The 19,991-nt window shown below is 42.0% G+C and overlaps 2 protein-coding genes across 2 annotated transcripts in view; one reads left to right on the forward strand and one right to left on the reverse strand.

Moving 5' to 3' along the window:
* The window catches only part of LOC111864903, a 50,834-nt gene that overhangs the window by 15,959 nt on the left and 14,884 nt on the right, over positions 1-19,991 (reverse strand). Inside the window, exon 2 of the mRNA XM_023852503.2 lies at positions 8,484-8,613. Within this exon, the coding sequence (XP_023708271.1) occupies positions 8,484-8,613 (130 nt within the window). The remainder of the gene's footprint in view (positions 1-8,483; positions 8,614-19,991) is intronic.
* Positions 1-19,991, forward strand: part of LOC117282344 — a 35,610-nt gene that overhangs the window by 8,695 nt on the left and 6,924 nt on the right. The gene's annotated exons all lie outside the window — the stretch shown is intronic.

Genomic DNA, 19,991 nt, shown 5'->3' on the forward strand with positions numbered 1-19,991 from the left:
TCTCACAATCAATTAGTTTCTATATTTCGTCCTTCCTCCTTTAAACTGCATGTCACGACCTTTACAACTATACATACTACATACTGCACACGTCCTTTTTGGCACTACGTATAAGCCCCCTATCAGTCCACAACAGATTCTGCATTATTTTCATTAGCTCACACTAGACCGGCAATTTAGTCACCCCAACGATCATAAGCTTCGTCGCCGCAAAATTTCATCCTCGTGTTCTGTCGGGCTGCAACTTATCCTGTATTCCGAACATTTGCATTTTCACGATCTTCTGTGGCTTCTGGTTGCTGACCGTTCTAGTCGGTTGTTGCGGAGAACCCTGATTTCTAAGCGCTGCACTTTCGAAACGTGGGTATTTGCCGCAAATCCCAAGGCAAGCATACGGCATTGCAAACATAAACAATGCTCTGTGGGCGGTACATTTCAACTTAGAGTTAGTCGCTCACTTTTCTATGAAGGACATGCTCTAACAAGAAATGTTTTGAAGGCATTGGACTCGATGATTTCTGTATCTAATCCTCTTACCGAAAAATATACAGATGTTGTATATGACTCACGAAGGGAGTTCTTCGTCCGTTCAATATGAGATGACACCCATCCGATGTAACTATCTTGATATAACATTTCATTTCTCGCCTCCCCCATTCGTGCTACATGCCCTGCCAACCTCATCCTCCTTGACTAGTGATACTGAACAGAGTTAAAAAATAGAAATAGGTTGGGGGGGATCCTCTGTACTTCAAGAGATCTGATTGTAAAAGTATTTATTGCTATTCTAGCTAACAAAGCATTGGGGGGGGAGCACTCAAAATAGTTTCTATGTTAGCATACATTCTTACCGATTGTGCTCTCGGCCCTGTGGGCCATTTTAAATGTAGTTAATGTAGGATGCGTAGAGAATCCAAGCAAGTTAAATGGGGACAATCTGAACAATATAAGACGTGAAACCAGCAGACATTTCAAGAACAAAAAGAGGGAATATCTGAAAGACAAAATTGATGAGCTTGCAATGAACAGTAAGAACAAGAACATTAGAGGCCTGTATAGAGGAATAAATGACTTTAAGAGGGGTTACCAGCCTAGTAGTAACTTAGTGAAAGATGAGAATGGTGATCTGCTTACAGATTCCCACAACATTTTGAATAGGTGGAGGAACTCTTTCTCTGTTATTGAATGTACATAGGGTCAGTGCTGTTAGGCAGATAGAAATGCCTATAGTTGAGCCGTTAGTACCTGATCCTATCCCTTTTGAGGTTGAAAGTGCTATTGCAAAATTGAAAAGTTATAAATCGCCTGGTAGTGGTCAAATTCCGGCAGAACTTATTCAAGCAGGAGGTGAAATATTACGTTCTAAGATCCACAATCTGATTACTTCTATTTGGCATAAGGAAAAATTGCCTGATCAGTGGAAGGAGTCTATTGTTGTACCAGTTCACAAGGAGGGTGATGAAAATGACTGTAGTAATTATAGAGGGCTATCATTGCTATCAACTTCATACAAAATTTTATGCAGTATTCTTCTCTCAAGGTTATCTCCATACATAAATGAAATTACTGGGGATCATCAGTGTGGGTTTCGACGTAACAGATCAACTACAGATCAGATCTTTTGCATTCGTCAGATATTGGAGAAATAATGGGAGTACGATGAGACAGTACATCAGCTATTCATAGACTTCAAAAAAGCCTACGATTCAGTTAGGAGGGAAGTATTGTACAATATTCTGATAGAGTTTGGGATACCCACGAAACTTGTTAGGTTGGCTTTATAATATGCCATTAGGAAAGTCCAGGGAAACCAAGTGGGACTGAAATTAAACGGGACACATCAGCTGTTGTTCTACGCCGATGATATGAATATACTGGGTGATAATGTGGATACCATAAAGAAAAACATACAAACTTTAATTGACGCAAGTAAAGAGGTTGGTCTAGAAGTAAACACTGAGAAAACTAAGTATATGTTAATGTCTCGTCACCAAAATGCAGGGCAAAATCATTCAATAAAATAGAAAACAGATGTTTTGAAAATGTGACACAATTCAGATGTTTGGGAACAACGATAACAGATCGACACCTGATTCAGGACGAAATTAAGATCAGATTGAACTCGGGTAATGCTTGCTACCATTCAGTCCGGAACCTTTTGTCTTCTCGTCTGCTTTCCAAAAAAAAAAAATCAGAATATACAAAACTATAATTTTGCCTGTGGTTCTGTATGGGTGTGACACTTGATCTCTGACATTAAGGGAGGAACATAGACTGAGGGTGTTTGAGAAGAGGGTGTTGAGGAGAATATTTGGACTGAAGAGAGATGAAGTGACAGGAGGTTGGAAAAAACTGCATAATGAGGGGCTTCATCACTTGTACTATTCTCCAAGTATGGTAATTAGAATGATAAAGTCAAGGAGGATGAGGTGGGCAGGGCATGTAGCACGAATAGGGGAGACGATGTATGCGTATAGGATATTGGTGGGAAAGCAGAAGGAAAGAGACTACTGGCAAGACCAAGGTGTTTCAAGAGTTTCGGAAATGAAGTTAGGACATTCAGACGGATACGAACGACATCCCTTCACTTCGAGCAGTTCCTTCAAACGACGCGCTACAAGTTCAACTCATACATGTGCCACACCAGCAGTGAAAGATACAGTGCTACTCAGTAAGCTGTAAAGTCAAAAGTAAAAAAGTAAAGCTATCCCTGTACCAGGCCGTGAAGGCCCATAGGGTTGTGAGACGTTGAGGGTCCCACATTATCTAGACAATCGGCTCAGAGATGGCGGTAAGGTTGTCAGCCTAACGCGCCGTCCGCGCTTCACTCCCCAGGAAAATTATTTAATTAATTCCTGGTACTCATTTCTGTTAGAGGCTGAGTAATAAGTTAAACATAATACTGACGACTAAGCCCATGAAACGCAGGCCTATGTGAGAATTTAAAGAGTCGCTCAGCTGGTGAAGAAAGTCTTTGTCTTATATGGAATCCGATGTTTATCACCAGGTTCAGAAGAGCTCGTTACTGGCCCCTGACCTAACCCCGATTAATCCATGTATAATTTGAGGTTCTCACAGCCGTGGTTACGAACAGTCCTATCTTCTGCGGTATAACGCCTTGTAGTCCGCTGAAAGTCGACCCAAGTTTCGGAGAAACATAGCTCATCGATGTCCCTCCGAAGCATTGGTTGTTTTCCAATGGATTGCATGGCATTATAGCCCACAAAATAACATTCTTCCGATTAATCCAGTTCACTTATTTAACAACTATTTTAATGTTTACTTGCATCTACGTCTTGGTTTCCCAAATTGTTTCTTTCTTTTGGATTTCAGACTAACATTGCTTGGGCTTATGCATTTTTCAGATCTCTCAATGAATTACATGCCTTCCACCTCTCACTTCTTTCTTTACGTGATTTTCTCCATTCTCCTGACGGGTACATTCCTTTATATCTTGACACAGTCCGTTGTGTTACGAGGTTTGCTATGGAAAATACATCGCAGCGGTCCGAGCTGCCCGGAACTATGGGACGGAGTTCGGCCAGTGACCAGAGCGGCTGTGGCAGGTGAGCGCTGTATTGATCGGCCCCGGCTCCCATTCTGTTGCCCCCGTTTCCTCTCACCCACATTCTCTGTCAAAATTGTTTACCAATCTTTCCTTCGTGCTGTCTTTCCCATACACTCCCCCCACATCTGTCTGTTCAGAACACAAAATGACCAGGCTTCTCAACCTTCATATTCTACGCAGTTTGATATTTTCCAGTTCATAGGAGCCGGGGTCGCGTAGTCGGTACAGCGACTGGTTACGGCTGGACGACCGAGAGGTCGGAGTTCGAGTCGCGGTAGGGTCAAGAATTTTCTCTTCTCCGCAGCGTCCAGACCGGCTCTGGGGCCCATCAAGCCTCATATCCAATTGGTTCTGCGGATACAGTGGCCGGGGCGTGAAGCTGACCACTCACCTCCAGCTAGTGCAAAGGTCAAGGAAATATAGATCTGTACATCCACTCTGCCTTATTTCCATACGCCTTCATGGCGTAGTGCTTAATTAGTTAAGCACAGGGACAATTTTATCTTACTACTTACAATTCAAGGGTTCTTTCTTCTGGGATAGAGCGATGCGTATGACACTGATGGCCAGAAGACGCTTCGGAGAGACATGTCGCCTCCATCTTCAGCGTCGAAGAATGTTTGGTACTTGCTTCATGCTGGTTTCTTCCTTGGTATCTTCTTCAGACTAGTAATTTCAACATACGTAAAGGCCGCGCCATAGCTCAAGCTGTTAGTCGCTGGCTTCCCACTGCGGCGGCCTGGATTCGATCCCGGCCTCTGGTCAAGTGGGATTTGTGGTGGACAAATTGGCGCTGGGGCAGGTTTTCTCCGAGTACTTCGGTTTCCCCTGCCAATCTTCATTTCACCAATTGCTCCACAATCACCCTCACCTATCATTTGGGGCTGGTACAATAAGCCAGAAGTGGTCGCAGTTCAATGGACTTAGTCCCACCCCACTAGCAATAAAAAAACGTACGTTATGAGTCAAAATCACCAGACCGGAGACCTCTTTGGAAACAAAGAGCTCTTTTTTTCGTAACCTTGCTTACTGACGGTATGACGTAACATCAAGGATGCTTTACACAAATAATATTTGGTTCAGGATACTTCACAAAGAAACTGGTAAAGAGTTTCGATTTCCATTTGTTCTCTGTTTCAAAAGGTAGGTCTAACGAGACATGTTTTGTATTGCAGACAATATTTTGGGTTCGATATGACAAATGAATGCATATGAAAACTAAGTACGAATTGGGTCTATAGAAAGATTAAAACGGAGAGACACAAGGGGGGGGGGAAGAGAGATACAAAGGAAACAATATTCAAAGTGAAAGAGTTCTGCACGGGGAGAGTATAGTACTGCTGGATGATGAAAATAGAAGTGTAGGCGACATGCTGTCTGTTCAAATAATTTCAACCCTCCCGAGAGACGAAAGTAATGCCCAACCTTTCCTCAGCCTTTGAGATCCGTATATTTCGGCACAAAACACCCCACAAAGTCTAATTTGAATATTAAACTGTCAAACTCAGTCCGACATTGGCCTGGAAAATGAATTTCGGAAGGTAGGAAGGACAGACCCTCTAGAAGTCTACTGGGAATGAAATTCGATTGTCGAGCCCCTGGCCTGCGAATTATCGACTGAGCTTTCCAGATTTCAATTTATTTCGAAGCCTATAAATCAATACAATATGTTGGTGTCTTTTTTACATAGCCGAAACTATGAACACTGCCCGACAGGGAACATGAAAGTTTTAAGCACGGGCATATACTTTGTTGTGATTAGTACAGGAGAAATTGAAAATTTTACCTTTATATGTTTCGGCAATCACTGGCCATCAGCAGAAGGTATGGCGCACACTTTTTAGAACCAGATTTGTGTACGTTTGTTGAACACATTTTCACTAAAATATAATAGTGGGACTTATAGTAGCTCCAGAAATCAGGACTACTTTGTTCATAAGTTGTGTATAATAAGAGTGGAGGGTTAAAATCATTTAAAATAATGTCACGATTTAGGGGTGACTATAGATGGGGTATGGATTGATGAATGGATTTAGTGACCTCTTGTACACATCACTCGGAACTACAAGTAATTACGCTGCTATCGCTGCTCTCCACGCTTTACAAATCACCACAGCACCTGATAAGCATTTTCCTGCTTGCTCTGTCTCCACCAGTCGCTCCCTAGCAACGGCTCCTAACAGTGGAGATGCTTCAGCTTCCCGCGTTCAGGTCTTCTTGTTACAGCAGCCCGTGCAAAACTCTTGTCGACTGTCAACTCAACTATAGCGCCATCTCTTCTCAGCCTCCGTTGCAGAGCTCAACTGACTGGTTGTCCCAGTTATCTTTTTTATCTCATTTGCACGGACTGAGTAGAAAACACCGTTTCCAACGGTAATTTGATTGTTGTGGAGGTGTGTTTACCGCGCTGTTGCACAGAAACGGCTGTTCTTCTATTGTTGCGTGCATGAATGTTCCAGAGTGATTAAAGACAAAGTGATTGAATACAAGAAAACTTCATAGTGATTTGAAGTGATAGTTTCTGTCTTGAGATCCTTTGCTAGGAGATGACTACTGAAACCTGAGAACCCTAGTGCGTGTGCAACGGTGAACTGGAAAGTGTGTAAATCAGCGAAAGCGCTGTATTTAAGTGTGATTAAGAGAACTTGTAACCAAGGTGCTAATATCCAAGCACCCGGTCTAGAACCCCTTCTTTTCGTCACGCGTACCACCCTACACGTAACAATATAAATGAATGTAAAATTGGAGGATAGAAGGAGGAAAGTAAAAAGAAAGAAAATTGAATAGAATTAAATAAAAATACAGAAGTGAAAAGCGAAGATAAAAAGAAAAGAATGAGTAATAAATTACTGAATACACAAACAAAGATCCGTAATAATAATAATAATAATAATAATAATAATAATAATAATATGTTTATAGGTTTTGAGTTTTAGTAGCCATGTTCCACACTTGATGGCACACCAAGCGCTGAAGGCCTGCAGATATATAATTTTGTAGTCGGTTCGTGTCCCAGCGTCTCCCTAGCAACACCACAAAATGCAGGTCGACTGTACGGTCTCAGATAAGAGGTGACGTCATTACGGGGTTGTTTGTATACCGAGTAATTGGTGTAGTGAAGAAGGCAAGATTCCAGGACAATAAAACCCTCGGCTTCTGCTCCTTCATTCATTTGCTTCGCAGTCATATCTTACCCCAACACTAGGCACCTACCTATGAACCAAAGTGCGTCATACCTCTACTATGCAACTTTGTGGAGGAAACATATTTTGTGTGTCTGAATTACCCACCGGCTATTGTGGACCGTGATATTTTTAAAGCTTTAGCCATATCCGGAGGCAGAAGGATCCCGTAAAATTTGGTAACTCAGAGCATATGTCATACAAGACAACTGTAAATCTGAGATAAAAAGTAGAAATAAGTTACAAAATAACAGATGCAAGAAATGTAAACAAAGAAGAAATGTTTGGCGACTGCTCAGCTTGCACTTTAGTTCCACGGGATGGTGAACACTGTCACAGAATCACTGATGTTCGGACTGTCTTCTAAGTTTGAGAAACTTTCTTTTCGATTGTTGTTATTTATAACTTTGCGCGTTCCTCCTGAGTATGCGCGGTATGTGTGTAAGTATGGGTCACCATCATATAGAAGAATGACCCCTAGACAGATTTCGTGGTATTTGAACGTGTAATTATAATGCAGATAATTCTGTGGCTTCTGCTAATGCCGTTTTCACGCTTGAATACATAAAATATTTGCGAAAGTCTGAAAGTCTGTACTGTTTGGCATTTTTTTTTCCGGCAAATAAATAATGGGAAGCTCTGATTTCAGAGGACGCATGCGGTAGCGTATTTGGTTGAGGCACTATGCTACAAGCCGGAGGTCAAAATTACGAGTCCCGGTGAGGTGGATTCTTTCAGTTAATATTATACTTCCGCCGCACTATGGTCCTGGTGTCGACTTAACCTCTTACAGAAATTAGTACCAAGAATCTTCCTGGGGGGCAAAGGGCTTTCATTTGAAACTCTTTTGATGCAAGGTGCAGGCCTATATTTATGGAAATATATTACTATATTCAGTGAGATATCTGTAATACGATTAGCTGTGGAGCGATGCGTTATATCTACTTTCAGTTTGAGCTGTTTTCTTTTGGTTTTGATGTACTTTGGTCACGTCAGTCTTCTGTCGAGATGCATACCTGGGTATTTCACTCCAGTTCTCTGGGGAAGAGCAACATTTCGCATTTGCACTGTCGGACAGGTTTGGTTGAGTAGGGTGAATGTTATAAGCGTGGGTTTGCTTTGATTTATTTTAATTCTCCATTTCTTCGCCAAATTGTCGATCTTATTGATAGTGGCTTGGAGTTCGATTGACTGGATCTTCATGTATGGCTAAGATAGCTGTAACATCGGCGAAGGTAGCAGTTGTCTTGTCTGACGTCGGGAGGTTGCTTCTGTAGATAAGATATAAGGCGGGTCCTAAGACAGTTCGTTGTTGTACGACTGCTTCAGTGTTCCTTAAGGCTGTGATTTCGTCTGGCACCCAGGCCTCTTATTCAAAATCAGAAAAATCCTTCCCCATGCATTTTACAGAATATCAGAATCATATCTAACGGATAAAGTCAAAAGACATGAACACCAATTCGGTTTGCAAAACAGTGAAGAAAGTATATGAAATGACATACGTATTTCTGCTTAGTACCAAGTCGTGACCAAGTGCAGGGATGAGGAGGTAAAGATTTTATTGCTCTTCAGTTCGTCGTGGAACTGAGACGTATTTGTATGTTCCGGGCCATCACATAAATGGCAAAGATATAACCTTAAACCGCGTCGCTTCCCCCACAACCTTACTAAATAGACGCTCTGCTCATAGCCATGCAGTGAAGAAGAGTAGTTACTTACACGAAAGTACTTACCCGTGACGAGGTTCCCATGGTGGAACTGACAAACAGCGTCGGCCTCAAACCACGTGATGCGGTCACGGAAGTAGCGATAGAAGACTGGGAATCCCTCCTGTGGCAGAAACCACGTGTTGGAGATGTTGACCTGCAAGGAAGATAGCAGTGCTAGATGCTACAGCTGTCCTGAGAAGCTCCAGTCAATTGCATGTTGTGTTTCTGAACATTACCAACTTGGAGTAGTACCAAAGTACAGTTCAACAATTCACAGCACACGACATCACATACGCATGCGTGAACTACATTTACTTAATTTATATTTCGTTTTAACAATTTTTAGTTGTTAATACTTCTTCAACGAGTAATTGGTCAATTAATTTCGCGAATTTTCACTTCCGTGCTCAGAACATTTCACCAATGGTACCTAATCAGAGCCAGTTGAATCCGGTCCACATACAACGTGTTCATTTAAATTGATTTTAATATTAGCTTTCCTTTCGTGTCTTCGTCTTCCAGTTGATTTCCCCAATTTAGATTTTATGGCTAAAAGTTCGCAAACGACTTCCGTTTCACTATGCATGACACATGTCTCGCTCATCTCTTTTTTTTGTTTTTTGTTTGAACACATTAATAATAGTTGCAGAGTAGTGGAACTTACACTAAGCTGAAGCACTGAAAAGTGCGGACAAATTTTGGACGAGAGGTCCACGTCGATGGCTGATAATACGGTATTACAATACATTGCAAGGAACAGAGCATAAGAGCATAGACTGTATTCAACTGGCTTGGACCAGTTTAAGAAGATGTGAATGAAGTTTTGATTCCCTATATGTAGGCAACCCGAGTAACTTGACTAGCGCGACTGTACACTTTTCAGAAAATGCCCCGTGGCGTGGAGTCAGTTATCCGGAGGTTCAGATCTACTTGGAACTAATATTTTATTGCTTCTTGCTTCTGACAGCTGGTTTATTTTCTCTCTTACCTTCATAGGAACACGATTGTTCCATTTATTATTATTATTCAGAGCGAGCTTACTTAAAGCAATAAAGCTCATTCATGATTCTGAAATGCTGCATGAAGTGCCATCAGAAGAAGAAACTGGCCCGCATCTGAGGCTCTTGGGATTGACATCCTTTGCCATTCTACGTTTCAGAACGCAAGGAACGGAACTTGAGCTCTCTGGATGTGAATTTATCAGAAGATCGGATGAATATTTGATGTCGTGTACCAACTTATGGTACTGCATAATTCAGAAGCCGTCATTCACAGTTCCCTAATTTGTGAACACAGGTTGTGTCAAAACTGTGTTTCTGAAATATTTAGTATCAAAAGCTTAATTTGGGTTATGATATTTCAGGATAACAATAAAGCCCTGCGTTAATGATTTAATACGCTACCGAATACGCATTGGTGGTTAAGCAGTGGTTTTCAAACATTGAATGTTACATCACCTGTGCATATGCAATATATTTCATTGAGTTAACTTGGAAAAAAAAACCCCGATCACAGTTGCCGCGAGGTCTAAGGTATGAACCGACTTCGCCCGCTCGAACACTGGGAATGTGGGTTCGAATCCCGGTCTAGGCATGGATGTCTCTGTAGGTTTGTTCTGTGTTTGTGATGTCCTACGTGCAGGTAGCGGCCTTGAGACGGGCTGATCCACCCTGAGCTCTACCAACTGTGTGTAGAATTAAGAACTGAAAAATCGGCCAAGGCCCAGAGGGATGTAGAGCCATAGAAAGAGAGGGGAAGAAGCAAAATGGGAATGCTTCTGGCAAACAGATTTCATTCTAATGAACTGGAGAGCTGCCAATCAGTAAAGTGAGCTGCTACAGGATGGACGGCTGTCTTGCTGAGCAGAGACAATGGCACAGATCTGTTTTATAGTCAGTTTAGGAAAGGAACATGCTCTGAAGATGCTAGGTGCAATTCATTTGGGATATATACGGTTGTGGTCCTCCCCCTGTTTCCAGAAACTGAAGGTCAAGAGAGAGAACGCGTATTTTCTCCTGTGCTTTGCTATGGGTGTGAAACCTGGTCTGTTAATATGAAAGAAGATTATAAATTATTACTTTTGGGAAAAGAACTCTCGGAAAAATATTTCTCCGAAAGGGGGAGGAAGTGAGCAGTTTAGAAATTTACATAACAAGAAATGCCCTAATTTATGCAATTCATGTAATACTCTTAGGATACTACAAATATACGAGGTTATATTGGTCTCAGCATATGGCCAGACGAAGGGAACAAAGGAATGCATGTAGAAGTGTAGTGAGGAAATTTCTCGAAAAAAGTTATACTTTAGGTACCCTCACACACGTGGGATCTTAGAAGATGGGGAATGGACGAAACTGGCTTATGAGTATGCCAGATGGTGTGGCTGCTATTGGTTATGCTGAACCTTCGGGTTCTGTAACAAGAATATTAGTTAATTAGCTATCACCTCCAGAGAGGCTCTGGGACCCATAAAGCCTTCAGTTCACTAAATACTGAGATTCAGCCACAAGCTGCTTTACTCCTCAGCCATTGTAACACGGCTTCATGTGGGTCAGAGCACCCGCCCAGTGTTCGTCAGGAATTATAATAATAAACTAGAATGTATCTACAGAAAATGCAGTAGGGCCGTTTGGCGTTATGTTCTGTTCACAATGTTAAACATGAAGTTACTACTTCAACGCCATGCGTAAATGCATCAGGCATAAGAATTGAGGTTTCCAATGAGGTGAAGATCTATATTGTGGCATTCTGAGTTACTACAGTATGTAGTTCGATAGGTTGGCACCAGCATTTAGGAGCAAAATACCGTCTCCATCTTCAGAGAGAAGGAGGTTGGGTGTCTACCACCTCGTGGTAGTTTGCATAGGATGAACAGGACTCTTTAGTGTCGTCCTGTTGTTCGGGCCGCGCTATGTTGTAATACTGCTAGTGTGAGGGGGCAGGATGGACCAAATCAAATCAAATATGAACTCAGTTGAAAATCGTAGCCTCACACAACAACGGTATTGAAGAAAGCAGTCTTCTGGGATTTGGCACCGTGTATATGTGGTGTTAACCGACGTTTCGGAGGAACGTATCGCCTCCATCTTCAGGGTAGAAGAANGGTCTTACTTGAAAAGCATGGCAACACACAACAATGTGGTTTCAACAAATAACAATATCATCTGACTTCTGTGTTACGTAACTACATCTGTCTGCAGAAAGGAAAGATAAACTTCGTATGGGCCTTCACGGCCTGTTACAAGGATAGCTTTACTTTACTTTACGAATCAGGCATGCACGCGTACTTCCAGTGGTCGATATAGGTTGGGAATTGATGCGACCGGTCAGTCTCCTTTGACCTCATAGTTTACTGAAGCCGAAATTATCCAATGCCTGACCGCCTCAGGCGAGGTTGAGGTGCTCCTCTGAACCCCATTATTCGAGCTGCAAGTAACAATTTCTTCCAGTCGCCAACCACGGGCATTCGGATTCACGTCTATTCGTACTAGTTTTAGTCTTTTACTTCTTTTTCCGTTGCCTTCCTTTCCTCTTTCTCTCTTCTCATATTCTTCTACTCCTTTTCTGCCGCTTCTTCTACTTGTGCTTCATGTACTCCTTCCGTATTACATTTTGTAATTCACATATTTGCCCTCTTTCTACTTATTTTTCTTCTGGGCCAATTTCTTCCCCTTTAACTATCATTTATTTGTCTCATTCTGCTATTTCCACAGTGCTCCTGTACAGGAAGAATATAACCCATAATAATTATTCATTTGTTTTAGTTATGGCTGCTTTTATGATATTTATTAGAGGTAAATTAATGCACCTAGAACGGCGTTCGTCACGGTAGCTGAGCGGTCTAAGGCATGTACTGTCTTCGCTCGCATGAAAACCGGGATCGTGGGTTCGAATCCCACTCAGGGCTTAGATATTTACTTTGTGTGTGTTTTTCTGTTTGTGTACAGGTAGAGGCCTTGAGACGAGCTGATCACCCGCCCAAGGAGTCCTACCGAATGTGTAAGATCTAAAAAAACCGAAGTGAACGGAGAAGTTCATGGAAATAGGCCTACGCCCACTGGGGCTGTAGAGTAAACAAAAAAACAAAGAAAAGAAGGCCTTTCCTTCTATCGTCTGGTATGTAAAAGACAAAAGACCACAACGTTTCGGAGACTGGATAAATCTCAATCTTCGTGTGGGCGAGGAAGAATAAACCACCTCAACTAACCAAACTGCGTGTATTTGAAAACAACCTATGAACATCCGACAACCGGTTCCATCAGTAGGAGATAACAATAAAATCACAGTAAAGACGTGATAGAAAATTTGTGGCATGTATGCATATGTCAACAATGTAAACAACAGAAGTATAGATTAAATTCCAGGAATTCAGTTAAAAATGAAAGTAAAAACTTGGATAATGCATGCCTAATCTGTGTGAATAAAGAATCGTGCCACCAGGGCGACTTCCGGGACTCAGACTAATCTCCGGATGGGGATGGAACCGGTTGTCGGGTGTTCATAGGTTGTTTTCTACAGACCGGGGTTTGTCCAGTGATTGAGACTAGCTCTTTCTAACGGGCCCAACTGAGTAGGTTTATCCTTCCCTACCAAGCTGAAGACGGAGATAGATCCAGTCTCCGAAACGTAGTGGTCTTTTGTCTTTTACATGCCAGACGATGGATGAAGTCCAAAACAAACCAAAAGAAATACAGTATACACCATCGTCAAATCCTTTCAAGTCTATCTATATTATATTGTAAGTCACTAAGTATAACATTAGCAGAAAGTCAGATCAGATACACTAATAAAGAAGAATTACTTCTGAATGCAAGAAACATCAAATGACTGTTGCTGTAGTTTTTTGCAGATTGTAAGTCCCATTTCCTTCGCTGCTACGCTGAGGTTTACAAGTGCTTCTCTCCGTACACCTGTGGTTCTCCTCATGAAAACAATATCGTCTGCATTTGCAAGTATCAGGGTTGTTGTGTCATTTCCTTTAGTTTCTGTGCCCAAACCTCTGGGAATATCTTGTAGTGCTATGTTAAATACAATATACAATCTCCCTGACGAAGTTGCCCCATCTTCCCTTATATTTCCTCTCTTTGTGTAACATTGAGGGCGCAGAATGTGAGTGGTGAGGCCTGGTATTGATCTAGCACGTGCGTGCGTGGGCACGTGTGTGTGTATGAGGGAGCAGGTTTCAGTTCTTCTGCGAATTAACATCCAGTTTGTCCAGAATTACATAAATGATTACAAATGAGAAGTAGGTACAGCGTTTAGAGTTTATTTCGATTTATATAACCCTAGCAATAACAAAGGTAGGAGAGTGATTTTAATGCCATTAATAATATTTTCATTTTTTCACACTGGAATTATGTGCCTGAAAATTATGGAAATAACTTTAATCTCCGCAGATTTGTTAAAAATTGTGTTCCGCTTGCAAATCAGTGTAAACAGACATAGTTGGACATCTGAGGGGTCAGCATGACATGGATTTGCGAACCTTCTGCTTGACAGATGCCAGCTTATTCCCACTGAAAATAGTATCCTCCTTTACTGCAATGTTCTGACGTGTAATTTCTGTTACTGAAATGCCAGGAATAATTCATCAGCTGTAGCTGCTATGAAATGGCAGACAAGTTTCACTGATCCCACACACCTTATAAATGCAGACCAGAGTAGGTGTTGTTTGGTGCATAACATGGAAAGAGTTCATTTACGTCTGTGACATCTTCATATTATTATTTACACGGGAGAATATACTGAAGAGCGAGAAAAATTAAATTAAGGCTGAAGATCCTGAAACTACAACATGTTATGACGGAATAAACTTCTGTTATAAAGGCAAAATTTTTTGTGCTGACGCTATGAGGCCAGTTAACTCCCATAAGCAGGCTCGTTAAAGCTGCCTCATAGGACAATATATGTTATAACATACTGAAAATGATGTCTTTCTAGAGGGTAATTATACCAATGATGAAGAGCCAAGCTGGGACAGGCTTTCTGGTTGTTCTACCAGCCTTCGCCATGTTCCCTGCATTATTTCTATCCTTTGTAATTCTCGTCCGGTCCCATGCACGCCACAGAACATTGCGTTGTGGATCGCTGCTGACAGCTCCAGAGATTTTCGTATTTCACCATTGCTTTTATCGCTGTAAACAGGTATCGCAGATAAGTACGAATTCAATACCCATTGGATAGGAGGCTGGGCGGGTCCCAGAGCCGATCTGGATGAGATGGAGAGTGAAAATTCTTACCCCCACTGGAACTTGATTTTCGACCCCTCAGTCTTCCAGCCCGTAGCCAGTCGCTATACCGACTGCGCTATCCCCGCTCCTAGCTAATGACATTCGCAGTTGAAAGAGCGTCGTTGCGTTATGAAAAAGTCAGTTTTAAAGCAGGTTCTTGTGAACACAGAAATAACCGTCGGGATTCCAACAAACAAACAACAAACTCCGTCGCCTCTAGTCTGCAAGTGAACTATACCGATCGAGCGATCGCCGATGGTCGGCGAAGGATTCCATAAAACGGAATTTCTGGCCGACTGCTCGATTCTCAAAAAGGACTGTATCCATATAGTACTATTTTATTGAACAGTAGTAAGGAGATCAAGTTAAGGAGGATGAGGTGGACAGGGCATGTAGCACGAATGGGGGAGACGAGGAATGTGTATAGGATATTGGTGGGGAAGCCAGAAGGAAAGAGACCACTGGGAAGACCAAGGCGTATGTGGGTGGACAATATTAAAATGGATCTTAGAGAGATAGAATGGAATGATATGGATTGGATTGGTCTGGCTCAGGATAGGGTCCAGTGGAGGGCTCTTGTGAACACGGTAATGAACCTTCGGGTTCCATAAAATGCTGGGAAATTCTTGAGTAGCTGCAGAATTAGCGGCTCCTCCAGAAGGGCTCAGCTCCATGAGTAAGTAAGTAGTAAGGAGATACATGCATAAACAACGAAGTGTGTGTGTTGATGTTGCATCACGAGAATGCAGGGCAAACTTAAATAAAGCCAAAAGAGCCTCTGAAAATTTGGCCAAGTTAAAATATTTGGAAACGCTAGTAACAGGTCAAGATTGCCTCATGACGAAATCAGAAGCAGATTAGACTGAAAGAATAGTTTCTATTATTCTGCTCAAAAAGTTTGTCTTCCCGAAGGCCATCTAAGAACGTAGAAATTAAAACATAGAAGATGGTAATTTTACCCGTTATGCCATAATCGCTGTGTGATGTTTAGTTTCTCATATTAGGGGAAAGCGTAGATTGAGAATTTCTGAGAACATGGTGTTGAGGAAAATATATTGACCTAAAATGGCGGAAGGCGGAAGTAGGAGGAAGTTCTAGAAAACTGCATAATAGGAAGCCTCGTAATTAGTACCCTTTACTAAACATTATTGTGTTTTATAATTCTTAGGGCGGGATGAGACTAGTTCCCTTGGTACGAATGCCGTAAATGGCCTATTGTATCAGCCTTGTTAGACAGATGGAGCAGTGGAGTGTTTCGTGGAATCAGAATCGGTACACAAATCCAAAATTCTCTGAGGAAACGAGCCCCATTGCCTCATTATTCACCATAAATCCAAAATGAACAACGAGGCCGCAGGGGGCACACGGGAGCTTAGTTAGTTGAGACACTATGCTACAAGCTGGAAGGTCGCGTGTTCTAGTCCCGATGAGGTGGATTTTTTCAATTGACCTAATCCTTCTAGCCGCATTGGCCCTGGGGTTTACTCAGCCTCTAACAGAAATGAGTACCAGGAATTAATTAAATAATTATCCTGGGGAGTAAAGCGCTGACAACCTTACCGCCATCTTTGAGCCGATTGTCTAGACAATGTGGGACCCTCAACGTCTCACAACTCTATGGGCCTTCACGGCCTGTTACAGGGACAGTTTTACTTTTTTACTTTATTTGCTTTAGTTATGAGCAGTGTTTCTTCGTCCTGTATGCTGGAATTCACAGTTATCTGTAGAACACGGTGAAATGCGTTTGTAGCTAATTTGACAGCGAGAGAAATGCACAGACCGCTCGTGGATAAATAACGAGGCTGCGTATTGTAACTAAACACACATGTTTCCCTAGCAACGGACAAAAGCAGTGTGTGAGCACGAATGGATGTGTGTGCCTAAAGAGACAGTTGCCTGCACATTGTCACTCCCTTGCGCTGCCCTTCACTTCTCTGTACTATGCGGTTACACAGTACACATGGCCCCCAAGGCCTGCTAACCGCAGCGTTCAAAACGAACGCTACTGTTCACAAACAATCCTCGGAAAGGAGACAGAGTTCAACTGCTTGAGAAACAGCGGTAACGAACCAATTATATTCGTGATTAATTTCAGAGATGATTAAATGCTGGAAAGGGTTGCTACCATTCAGTGCATACGCCTGTATTTTTCCCCGTTGCGTCTGAAAGAGAGAACTGGAGGAACTGGAGAATGCTGCGTGGTTGCGAGCATTATCAAGGAGAGCGAGATGGGCAGAAGAAACTTGCGGCGATGAGAAATGCCTAAGAAATACATGTTGATAACATTGAAGCGAAGAATTTTACTGACCTAGTTAACATTTAGGAAGAGATCAGAAATCTAAAAAAAAAAAGTAAAAAAAGTAAAGCTATTCCTGTAACAGGCCGTGAAGGCCTATAGGGCTGTGAGACGTTGAGGGTCCCACATTATCTAGACAATCGGCTCAAAGATGGCGGTAGGGTTGTTAGCCTTACGCACCGGCCGCGCTTTGCTCCCCAGGAAAATTATTTAATTAATTCCTGGTACTCATTTATGTTAGAGGCTGAGTAAACACCAGGGCCTAGTGCGGCTGGAAGGATTAGGTCAACTGAAAAAAAATCCAATGACCTCATCGGGATTTGAACCCGCGACCTTCCGGCTTGTAACCTTTTAAAAATAAAATAGAAAGCCTAACCTCGTAGATTTGTTCCTGGAGAAGGGGTTTCAGCCTTTGTAATGATGTCTGGCAGATATTAGTACGTGGCTCCAACAATAAGCCTATAAGGTTAGGCCTTTGTGTCTGTTTTCCGCCCGCTTTCCTGGTTTAAAAAAATAAAAATTTTATGAGATCACCTTGCTGTCTGGCTGTATATCCGTCTGTGTCTGTCTAGCCGTCTGTACTCCCCCTAATTCTTGAGGCGTTTTAGGCTTATGAGATAACTTTTTTGTTTGTCTGTCTGCCTGTCTATGTATATCCCCTAATTTTTCTTAGAAGGCTTACGATATTACCTTTTTGTTTGTCTGTGAGTCCCCTCTAGTTTTTGTCATTTATGCGGTCCGTGTTGTTTCAAAGGTATTCGATTAATTATTCTCAGAACATCTTGTGTGTATTATGAGTTCACGTTGATGTCTCTCTGTTGGGACATAGTTGCACGACTCCTGGAGTCTTCAGAGAGAAAATTATGATCATGAGTCCCGCGGGACTTGGAACCAAGAATTATTGTGCTGGAGACAGCAGCATCAATTTACCCGACAGACAGACCGATCTGTCTGCGTGTTTGCATCTCCCACCCATCGTTTCTGAGGGTTATGAGATGACTTTCCTATGTCCCCACCCCCATAATCTTGCAAGGCAATCAACCGCCTGTGAATCTGTGTGTCGCATTTAATTATTTCGTTTTCTATGCAGTCCGTCTCATGTCAAAGAAAAATAGTCGGTCAGTTGTTGCCAAACTTCATGAAAAAAAGATTAGTTTATTAATTAAAATCTTATAATTATGTTTCCAGAAACCACCTACGATTTTATTGTCCTGACAGGAGAACAAGTTTCAGGAAACAGAAATACGTTGTATTTGCTGTGAATTTTAACTCTCTTCCATAGTGTTAAGAAGTAATGTTTTAACATGAACTGTAACTTCTTAGGTTAAATGATTTGGCATCAACATCTACAACAGTAGAAGAGCTGTGTTTTCTAGGTGATCCGTGCGGAGATGTTATAACCAGGATGGTTTGGGTCAACTAGTTAGTTGCAAAGGTACTGCCTAGCAACGGGTCTGCAGTCCACAGTATGTATTGGCCATTGGCCCGGGCTCTTATGCTAACTGCATCCTTTTTCCAGTTTCTACTCTTGTATTCATTCCTTAAGCAGAAATTGTATTTACAGTGGCTAGTTAGAGGGAACCAATTAAGTACGTAGTTCAAAACTGCGGCGGAGAAAGCAGCCATGTTGTTTTCGTCTGTGTTGCAGTAGAGAGACGACCTTAAGAAAAGAGGCCAGTTTATGAAATCGGATTACGACAAAGGACTGCTGCGGAGTGAATTACGATTTGCTTGGCGGGTTCGACGGAGCTGAAGGATACAGACATTTCTCTATGTCTGACTTTAGACGTGTTTGCTTCGTTCCTTTTTGTTTCCCCCGACCTCAAACTTCTCACCCCCCACCCCACCCCCTTGTTTGTGAAACTTCTTCTCGGAGTAAAAAGTAAGTTGTGTGGTGATTTGTGGCGGTGTCATGAAACTTATTTGTCATCGTTCTCTTGTCATTTTAGAGCCATAAGCGCCTCGCAACGAAAATGCCGTCGTTCAAAGAATGCATTGCGAGAGGCTTACTATTCGCAAGTGTCTTTCTTGTTTTATTTCCTTCCTTCCTTCCGTCCATCCATTTTCTTCTCTTTTTTTTTCTTCCTCCTGCCTTTCTCCTTTTCTCTTTGTTTCTTTACTAGGCAACGTCTCGTTGAAATTTCGAGGGGGGGGGGATCATTAGAAACAAAATTTATCGACAGTACCTAACCTGAATAAGTAGAAGAAGTTTTGCAAAGGCAGCAAAAAGTGTACTGTGACTGGCTGTCCATGCAGTGAATTCAGCATAACAATTTCACAAACTAATGAACATGATATACATTCACTGTACATAAGCAACAGGATGCAATCCTAAAAAATTCACAAACTAATTTTGTTTTTCATCATGGCTCTCGGTTCATGGATTGACACGCGTCGTGTTTGTGACCTTCGAGACACATATTGAAATTAACAGTCCGTATGAATTGCGTTTCCGAACAGAAATGGTAGACCTGTTTTTGAAAATTCACAACGTAAAATTAAAGTTTACTATTTAAGACTAATAAAAGGTAAAGCTATCCCTGTAGCAGGCCGTGAAGTCCCATAGGGGTATGAGACGTCGAGGTTCTCACATTTTCTCCAGACAATCGGCTCACAGACGGCGATAAATTTGTCAGCCTTACGCGCCGGCCGCCGTTTCCTCCAGGAAAATTCCTGGTACTCATTTTTACTAGAGGCTGAGTCACCCCAGGGCCATAGTACGGCTGGAAGGATTAGGTCAATTGAAAAAAAAAAAAACCCCACCTCATTGGGACTCGAAACCGCGACCTTTCGGTTTGTAGCATAGTGACTCATTTAAAACTAACAGAGTATAAAACTAAGTTGTATTGAATCAAATAAAATTGAAAATACAGCACGCCATGCAAACATTTTTCGTTGCAACGGATATTATATTTGAACATTGAATTGTCATTTTCGCTACGGTCGCAGTGGGGGTTTTTTTTACGGAGAAATTAAGGAGAAAGAAAGGAACCTGAAATCCGATTA

The sequence above is a fragment of the Cryptotermes secundus genome, unplaced genomic scaffold (assembly GCF_002891405.2).
Source record: "Cryptotermes secundus unplaced genomic scaffold, Csec_1.0 scaffold62, whole genome shotgun sequence".
NCBI classification, from domain to species: domain Eukaryota; kingdom Metazoa; phylum Arthropoda; class Insecta; order Blattodea; family Kalotermitidae; genus Cryptotermes; species Cryptotermes secundus.